The following is a 10,033-nucleotide window of genomic DNA, read 5'->3' on the forward strand; positions in this document are numbered from 1 at the left end:
AATGAGTGAAACCATTTATTTTATCAAGTAGAATGTGTGCATATTCTAGTAGTCAATACTTATTAAAAGATGTTGGTAGACAATTCAGACATAGATTTATAATGGTTTTAAAATAAACAGTTTAATCATAAAAGTGGAATTGCAACAGGTAATTTATTCTGATTTAAGTGATTTTTTTTTTTTTTTTTTAGTTTGACCACCCTCCTCCCCACCACCACAAATTTAAGGGAACAATTTGCATGGACATTTCCTAGTAGAATACAGTAACTAAAGATGTTAGAATAACTTAAAGGAAAGACATTGGCTACCTAATAACACTAAAACATTAAGTTGGTTCAACTAACTTATAATTAAACCTTGTAGATGACAAAAAAGTGTACTAAACCACTTAACTAAATACCTTACTAAACTTGAGTTAGTCCGACTATATTCAACTGAATTCAGTTTATTTCTTCTTCTTTGTCTTTCGGCTGTTCCCGTTAGGGGTCGCCACAGCAGATCAATCGTTTCCATCTCACTCTCTCCTCTGTATCTTCCTCTGTCACACTAACCACCTGCATGTCCTCTCTCAGCACATCCATGAACCTCCTCTTTGGTCTCCCTTTTCTCCTCCTGCCTGGTGGCTCCATCCTCAGCATCCTTCTCCCTATATACCCTGGGTCCCTCCTCTGTGTAACAGAGGCCAGCAGATGTCGCTGTGCAGATGTAGTTAGTAAACCTCACTCCCAACAGCTCAAAAGGATTCTCTGGTCACAAGGCCAGAGCCCTGGGTTTTAGCCTTCTGGTTAGAGTCCGACTCCCATGCTGGAGCTCGTGAGTTCGCGTCCCAAGGGGAGCGAATGGGCGGAGTCATAATAACAACACAACGCAGAGTACAGCCGCTACAATGGTGCCGTGTACCCGGATGGGAGTGAGTTTAGGGGGGTGAGTGTAACGGAGGCCAGCAGATGTCGCTGTGCAGATGTAGTTAGTAAACCTCACTCCCAACAGCTCAAAAGGATTCTCTGGTCACAAGGCCAGAGCCCTGGGTTTTAGCCTTCTGGTTAGAGAGTCCGACTCCCATGCCGGAGCTCGTGAGTTCGCATCCCGAGGGGAGCGAATGGGCGGAGTCATAATAACAACACAACGCAGAGTACAGCCGCTACAATGGTGCCGTGTACCCGGATGGGAGTGAGTTTAGGGGGGTGAGTGTAACGGAGGCCAGCAGATGTCGCTGTGCAGATGTAGTTAGTAAACCTCACTCCCAACAGCTCAAAAGGATTCTCTGGTCACAAGGCCAGAGCCCTGGGTTTTAGCCTTCTGGTTAGAGAGTCCGACTCCCATGCCGGAGCTCGTGAGTTCGCGTCCCGAGGGGAGCGAATGGGCGGAGTCATAAGAACAACACAACGCAGAGTGCAGCCGCTACATCTGCACATGTCCAAACCATCTCAATCTCGCCTCTCTGACTTTGTCTCCAAACCGTCCCACCTCAGCTGTCCCTCTGATATGTTCATTCCTAATCTTGTCCATTCTTGTCACTCCCAAAGAGAATCTCAACATCTTCAGCTCTGCCACCTCCAGCTCTGCCTCCTGTCTTTTTGTTAGTGCCACTGTCTCTAAACCATACAACATAGCTGGTCTCACTACTGTTTTGTAAACTTTCCCCTTCACTCTTGCTGATATTCTTCGTTCACAAATCACTCCTGCCACCTTTCTCCACCCACTCCACCCTGCCTACACTGTCTTCTTCACCTCTCTACCACACTCTCCATTACTTTGAACAGTTGACCCCAAATATTTAAACTCAGCTACTTTCACCACTTCTACTCCTTGTAACTGCACTATTCCACTGGGCTCCCTCTCATTCACACACATGTACTCAGTCTTGCTTCTACTGACTTTCATTCCCCTTCTCTGCAAAGCATATCTCCACTTCTCCAGACTAGACTCAACTTGCTCTCTACTCTCACTACAGATCACAGTGTCATCTGCAAACATCATAGTCCATGGGGACTCCTGTCTGATCTCATCTGTCAACCTGTCCATCACCACTGCAAACAAGAAAGGACTCAGAGCTGATCCTTGGTGTAATCCCACCTCCACCTTGAATGAGTCTGTCATTCCGACTGCGCATCTCACCGCTGTCACACTATTCTTGTACATGTCCTGCACTACCCTAACATACTTCTCTGCCACTCCAGACTTCCTCATACAATGCCACAACTCTTCTCTTGGCACCCTATCATAAGCTTTTTCTAAGTCCACAAACACACAATGTAACTCTTTCTGTCCTTCTCTGTACTTTTCCAACTGTATTCTCAGAGCAAACATTGCATCTGTAGTGCTCTTTCTCGGCATGAAACCATATTGCTGCTCACAGATCTTCATCTGTTTTCTAAGCCTAGCTTCTACTACTCTTTCCCATAACTTCATGCTGTGGCTGATCAGCTTTATGCCTCTGTAGTTACTGCAGCTCTGCACATCACCCTTGTTCTTGAAAATAGGAACCAGCACACTTCGTCTCCACTCCTCAGGCATCCTCTCACTTTCCAGGATTTTATTAAACAATCTGGTTAGAAACTCTACTGCCATCTCTCCTAGACATTTCCATGCCTCCATTGGAATGTCATCTGGACCAACTGCTTTCCACTCTTCATCCTCTTCATAGCAGCCCTCACTTCTTCCTTGCTAATCTCTTTTACTTCCTGATTTACTCTCACCACATCATCCAGCCTTTTCTCTCGCTCATTTTCTTTATTCATCAACTCTTCAAAATATTCCCTCCACCTTCTCAGCACACACTCCTCACTTGTCAGCACATTACCATGTGCATCTTTTACCACCCTAACCTGCTGCACATCCTTTCCAGCTCTGTCCCTTTGTCTGGCCAATCGGTACAAGTCCTTTTCTCCTTCCTTACTATTCAACTTCTTGTACAGCTCGCAATATGCCTTTTCCTTTGCTTTTGTCACTTCTCTTCTCGCATTACGCCGCATCTCCTTGTACTCCTGTCTATTTTCTTCATCTCTCCGACTATCCCAAAACTTTTTCGCCAACCTCTTTCTCCTTATGCTTTCCTGGACCTCTTCATTCCACCACCAAGTCTCCTTGTCTTCCTTCCAGTGTCCAGATGTCATACCCAGTACTGCCCTAGCTGTCTCCCTCACCACATCTGCAGTACTTTTCCAGTTGTCCAAAATTGCTTCCCCTCCAACTAGTGCTTCTCTCACCTGCTCGCTAAATTTCACACAACAGTCTTCCTCCTTCAGCTTCCACCATCTGATCCTTTGTTGAGCTCTCACTCTCTTCTTCTTCTTTACCTCTAAAGTCATCCTACAAACAACCATCCTATGCTGTCTAGTGACACTCTCTCGTGCTACCACCTTACAGTCTGTGATTTCTTTTAGCTTGCATCTCCTATAAAGAATGTAGTCCACCTGTGTGCACCTTCCTCCACTCTTATATGTTACCCTGTGCTCCTCCCTTTTCTTAAAGTAGGTATTCACCACAGCCATTTCCATCCTTTTTGCAAAATCAACTACCATCTGTCCTTCCCCATTCCTATCCTTGATACCATAGCTACCCATTACTTCCTCATCACCTCTGTTCCCTTCACCAACCACTCTTTCATGCTTGGGCACACTCTCCACCACCTCATCTAACACACTCCAGAAATCTTCTTTCTCCTTCAACTCACAACCTACCTGTGGGGCATATGCACTGATGATATTCATCATCACCCCTTCAATTTCCAACTTCACACTCATCACCCTGTCAGACACTCGCTTAACCTCCAACACAGTTTTAACATACTCTTCCTTTAAAATGATCCCAACACCATTTCTCTTCCTGTCCTCACCATGGTACAACAACTTGTACCCACCGCCAATGCTCCTGCTCTTACTTCCCTTCCACTTGGTCTCTTGCACACACAATATGTCTACCTTTCTCATCTCCATCATATCAACCAGCTCTCTCCCTTTACCAGTCATACTACCAACATTCAAAGTCCCCACTCACATTTCCACCCTTCTAGTTTTCTTCTTCTCCTGCTGTTCGAGGCAGCGTTTTCCTCCTCTTCTTCGTCGTCTTCACCCAGCAGTAGCCCAATTTCCACTGGCACCCTGTTGGGCAATAGCAACGGTGGCGGACGTTGTTAACCCGGGTCGCGACTGATCCGGTATGGGAATTCGATTCTGAGTCTGCATAGTTGGGTTGGCTTGTTTTACGCCGGATGCCCTTCCTGACACAACCCTCCTCATTTATCCGGGCTTGGGACCGGCACTCAGAATGTACTGGCTGCACACCCCATGTGGCTGAGTTGAATTCAGTTTATTTACTCAGTGCCAAATCACAACATCAGTCGCCCCAAGGTGATTCACAAGGGTATAGGCTCTAACCTTACCAACCACCCTATAAATGTCTCAAGGCATTTATTCAGCAATGGCTGAGTTGAAATGACTTTAAAAGATCCATACAAATTGTTACCTTAATTTTTCTTTTTAAAGTTAAGCACCACAATATTTATTAAAGTGCACCCTTATTTGTAAAAGATGGTACCAGCACGTCTTTTCCATGCCTCTCCTACTGCCTTTCCACTGTGCAGTCTCTTCATACGATATTGGGAATTGACTTTCTGCGTTCCCGTAATCACTTAATTACCTAAGTAGCGATAACTGTCTTTACCTTGGCACCTGTTGCAGTTATTTATGGCTGTGTATCAAAAGTTAAAGTCTAATATCATATCTGACATGAAACAAAAATCTGGTTTAATGTGTTCACAAAACATGCCAACAAATAAAATAAAAAGATAGAAAATAAATGCAAACCTTGCTGGCAATGGCTACAATAATAACAAAAAAAAAAAAAAGACAGATTGCAGTCACATCAGGTGGTAATGTGAACACTGTCTTAATGTGCAAACAGAATTATTTTTGCCAGAATAATGAATAGTGTAAATATGATCCAGGATGATAGTTACTTAAGTAAAACATATTAAAATGCACTTTGTTACAGTTATCTCATACTGCTGGAATTTAATCAGTATTAAATATTAATTTGGGAGGGGACATAATTGTTTTTTTTGGCAAATGAAGTCTGACCATCACCCATCGAGAGTGCAGTTTAAGACTTTTGTAGAATTTTAAATCGTAATTACTTTTTTCATCAGGGAAGCAGCGATAGCAAGGTGTAGTTCTCACTGTGTGTGTGTGTGTGTGTGTGTGCGTGTGTGTTCATTTTCACCATACAAGTAAGCCAAGATGAATGATATCACAATAATACACAAATTTAATACTTTTTCAGACTAAATTGGAAGTTTATAAAAGTATATTTTAAAGTTCATTTTATGTTTGCAAAAGTACACTTTAAAGTATACAAAAAGTACACTCATCTATATACTATCAATGTACTTGATATATCCCTCTCCTATGCTTAAAGTATACCACAAGTGCACTTATCGATATACTGCCATTGTACTAGTTGTACACTTTGAGTCCCTATTTTTAGTTTATTATCGTATACTTAAAGTATACTGTTATAGTAAAACTATTGGCTAACATTTTGTGTTATTATTGTTAATTCATGATGTCATTTCTTTGACATTTTATTTGAAATTTTGATATTAGTTAAAAAAACAGTAAACAATAGAAGCTGATATCACCATTAATCAGTCCGTGGTAACCAGGACAATATCTCAGTCTTGCTAGTTGTAAAACATGACATCAACTAAATGTGCCAAATAATAAATACAGTTATTCACAAAACTTTCTTATTTAAATTTACAGCACTTTCAGTTAAAATCATGATAGAAACTTTGCTTAATTTATGACCACCCTTGAAAAACATCAGCTACCTTTTTTTTAACACTACCCAAACTCGGGCCCATGGATCCCCACGGGCAACACACTGTGGAATAATAAAGAATAATACTTCAAGCATTTACTTGACTGTCTCAGATATCTTAAAGTTTCTTTTTTTACATACCTCTGTCCATCGTCTCCATCACCTGTGGGACCCTCAGTGTACGTGCTCATATAAAGCCCAGTAAGACCAGACATTTCTCCCTTAAAAGTCAAAAATAGGCTATAACTGCCACCTTTCTCCAGCATATCGTTCAACATGATTTTCAGGAAGTTTTTTGGACTGTCTTCGGAGCTGACACTGTAAACACCTATCACCTCATTTGTTTCTGTGTTTACTACTTTTTCACCATAAACTTTGAGCTGGTCACTATGAAGGTAGATGGTCTTGGTCGTCTGGATGCAGCGGAACTTAACAGTAGAGTTTCCAGTGAAGAGCATCGTCTGGTTGGGGCTGGTGACATTTACCTCCTTAATGATCTTGGGGTAAAAGTGTAGCTGGAGATAAATCTTGTAACTCTCAGGTATAAGACTCCCTGGAAGCCTCAAGACCGGTGGGGGTGCTGTGGTTGTTGTTGGTAAGGTTGGCCGGGGTGTTGGATTCAACGTGGCAAGCATCTTCTCGTATACAATGACCATGGTGATAATTCCCCCTATAACAGAGACAGTCAGGATGACGGCGACAGCAGCAACAGCCTTGGATATGAGGGACCCTTTCGACATGGTGGCTGCTTCTTTTGGTCAATCCTGGTGATTTCACTGAGGAGATGAATCCATACCAAAGAAACCCCAGGCTTCTACGTCTCTGGTCTGGAGCAAATGAACTCAGTGTATCAGAATAGTCTTCCTTCCATAAACAGGGCTTGGCTTTAACAATTAAGCATATGTACTTAGATTAACCATTAACTTTGTTATTGCTGAAGGAGCAAAGAGTATGTGTGGTGTGAAGAGGCCAACGTTCACTGGCGTTGCTGTAAATAATCAGTTGGTGCTCTCTCACACACATCTACACATCTGGATGTGGCTACTGTGGTCCAGCCACTAATTCAAGGGGGCAGTAAACCTCAAGGAACACTTTATCCTCAAGCTGCCCTCTCCAAAATATCACACATAAACGTCCTTACAATCCGCTTCTATAAACACAGCACAGATTGGCTAACTCATTGTAATTCCATGCTGCTGGTGAAGAACGTCCTCAGGAGCAAAGCCTCTAAAAAAACAAAAACAAAAAAACAAAACCCCAAAAACAATCAAACGTCCTGATGATCTCTTCTTCAATTCCTAAGTCTAGGTAAATCCTCAAAGCAGGGGGTCAGATACACACCTTTCTAAAGACGCATCTGTATGGACCCCATACATTTGACAAACTCTCAACAAGTGGGAATATGTAGGGAGGAGTGCTGAGAGGGCTGGATAAGGAAGGAAAGAAAAGAGGAGGAGAATAGGGAATCATTTGAAAGTCACTAAAAATTCATTCAAAGCCCAATCCTCATGGAACTTTGAACCCACTGACCAGCACCACACGTTCTTCACCTCAGCAAACTAAATAAGCAAATTCAGAACAACCCAGGAAAGAAGGGCTGATCCGGGTGTGACTGAGATTATCTATACTGAGACCAGATGTTCCTGTTGTAAGGTTAACTAGCTCATAGCTGATGACACCTCACATTCACCCAATCACATGCGCCACTGCACACTCCGTGCAACTTACTTACTCAGCGGTACCTTAGTCAGGTTCCTGTTTGAACAAGGCATTGAACTTTTGAACACTCTGGTCTCAAGAGCCTGCTCCTCTAACTTTAAGGACACCACTTGCCCCCACTCAGCTATAAAAAAAAAAAACAGTCTGGATACAAGTTGGAAGCTGCCACTTGAGGAATTCCTCTTTATCCGTGTTATACTTTGGCTCTGACACACAGATGAGAAGTGATGAAATTAAAATCAAATTTGCGTCAAACCCCAAAGAGAACCAAGAAAAGCAACACTGTGGTCAATATCTTCCACCACTGGAGTACATTCCATTAAATTAACAACCACTAAAAGTCAGGCACTGTGCATGGAGATACTTTCTACACAGTAGTAACGACTTTCATTGTTAGTACTGTCATTTGATTTGTTGTTACTGTCTGCAGTCAATAGATGAGCAGAGCTCTTTTAACTAATTCAAGCCCAGTTTATATGTGATTCTTTTGGTTGCCCATATGGTGCTCAAGATGTGATGAAATTCCAGATGTAGAAGGGGTTTGGGGACAGCAGGTTGACTTTGAACCCTGCACCTTCTTGCTGGGAGGTAAGATTGCTACCACTGGGGCACAGTTATTACCCTGATGATAAAGTTGGCAGATATTATATAAATTTATTCAGTAGTTTACACTGTAACTTGTTTTATACAATCCAGAAAGACTCGTGGATGTTTGCAAACCATTCTGGGAATCACCTTTTTCCCACTCCATAGTGGTGATTTATTACTATTATTATTATTGTTATTATTATTATTATTAGTAGTAGTAGTAGTAGTAGTACGAGTAGTAGTATTTTACCACCACCTTTTCATTGTCATTTGTCTATCTGTGCTTCACCAAGGTATCAAAAGGACATGAATATATTTAAAATTTGGTGGGAAAGTGGGCCTTTGGTTACAGAAGAAGTAAGTTCTATGTAGACGCTGGGATCCTTTGGTGCAAGTGTTCATCTCCACAATTTGTAGCATTAAGTGGACAAGAGTCTATGACTCCCATTGGATGGGACATCAGTCCAACACAGGTTACTTCCCCAGGCAAGCCCTGTATCCATTTACAGTTGGGTGGACTGAGACCATGCAGATGAAGTGTCACGTCCAAGGACACAGGTAGCATGATCAGGATTTGAACCCAGGTCTACATATTGGTCGGTCACCTTCTCATCCACTGAGCTACCTGCTCTACAAATTAAGAAAGAGTTCATTCATGTGTGGGTCCATATCAAGGATGGGTCTTGCTTCTGACCTTTGATCCTAATTCCTCTGATCCTGAAATTGGCATTGATTTGTGGTTTGATTTCTAATGCTAACGCATTTAATGCTACAAACAGGATCCATGGCATCAGGATCAGGGGGTGGATCCTTACCTTTAATCCCGGTCAGGATGTCCTTGAATGAATTGCCTTGGTCAAGTTCAAAGTTCAAAGATCAGCAAGCAGACTCAAAGAAGAGTGAACAGGATTAAAGTTCTTAATCAAGATCTAAGATCAGGATAAAAGTTGAGCAATGAGGTTCAAAGGTCTGAACAATTTGGTCTGCTGATTTGAGCAATCAGCAAAGTAACTCATCAGCAAAGTAACTAATAGTTACTTTTCTGAGTACTAAATCTTAAAAATAACCAAATTAGATTATGAGTAACTTTATTAATTACATTCAGCAGCTGCCGACAAGGTGTCCGCAGCTGCTAATGAACTAACTGTATGAAGTAACTGTAAAATATAACTGTATAAATTAACTAATGAAGTAACTTTCCAAAGTTACTTTCCCCAACACTGGTTCTGAGAAGCAAAGGTGAGTCACCACAACCAAAGGTTAGCAAATCAGGATCAACTCATTTTAGTGCTCTCTATCAATGAAAAAGAATGCAATAAAAGGAAAAAGTCTAAGTTGGACTACCAATATATGATGGTGATGCTACCAGTTTGTGGCATTGGATAAGACACTTTTTATTTTCCTATTCCACCCACCTGATCCACAGTTTCATCCACTTCACACCACAGAATCCAAGGATAAACATCGGCATCAATAACCTTGAAGGCCTATGTAGTAGTTTTTATGTCTACTTCTGGTGACCCTGCACACCAGCTAAGTGTTAATAGCAGGGTATTGTTTTCACTGGCATGTGTGTGTGTCTCTGTGGACAAGATAACAAAAAAAATGGCTGGATGGATTTCCTTAAAACCTGGTGGGAATACTTCTTGTACAGATACCTAGATGATTAGATTTTGGAATGGTTTGTTCAAAGAATGGTTTGACCTCTCCGGAAACCATCACCTTGTCGTGGTGGAGAGGTTTGTGTGCCGCTATGATCCTGAGAACTATATTGTCTGGAGCTTTGTGCTCCTGGTAGGGTCTCCCATGGCAAACTGGTCTCAGGCAAGAGGCCAGACTAAGAATGGTTCATAAGACACCATGAAAGAATGAGGCAGAGGAAATGTGACCTGGCCTGGAGGAA

At 42.1% G+C, this 10,033-nt stretch overlaps 1 protein-coding gene across 1 annotated transcript in view; it reads right to left on the reverse strand.

Annotated features, from left to right (window-relative positions):
- The window catches only part of LOC117514978 (aminopeptidase N-like), a 119,387-nt gene extending 112,165 nt beyond the window's left edge, over positions 1-7,222 (reverse strand). The window contains exon 1 of the mRNA XM_034175541.1: positions 5,965-7,222. Coding sequence (XP_034031432.1) covers positions 5,965-6,563 — 599 coding nt within the window. The 5' untranslated portion in view covers positions 6,564-7,222. The remainder of the gene's footprint in view (positions 1-5,964) is intronic.
- Between the last annotated feature and the right edge of the window lie 2,811 nt (positions 7,223-10,033).

The sequence above is a fragment of the Thalassophryne amazonica genome, chromosome 8 (genome assembly GCF_902500255.1).
Source record: "Thalassophryne amazonica chromosome 8, fThaAma1.1, whole genome shotgun sequence".
In the NCBI taxonomy this organism is placed as follows: Eukaryota; Metazoa; Chordata; class Actinopteri; order Batrachoidiformes; family Batrachoididae; genus Thalassophryne; species Thalassophryne amazonica.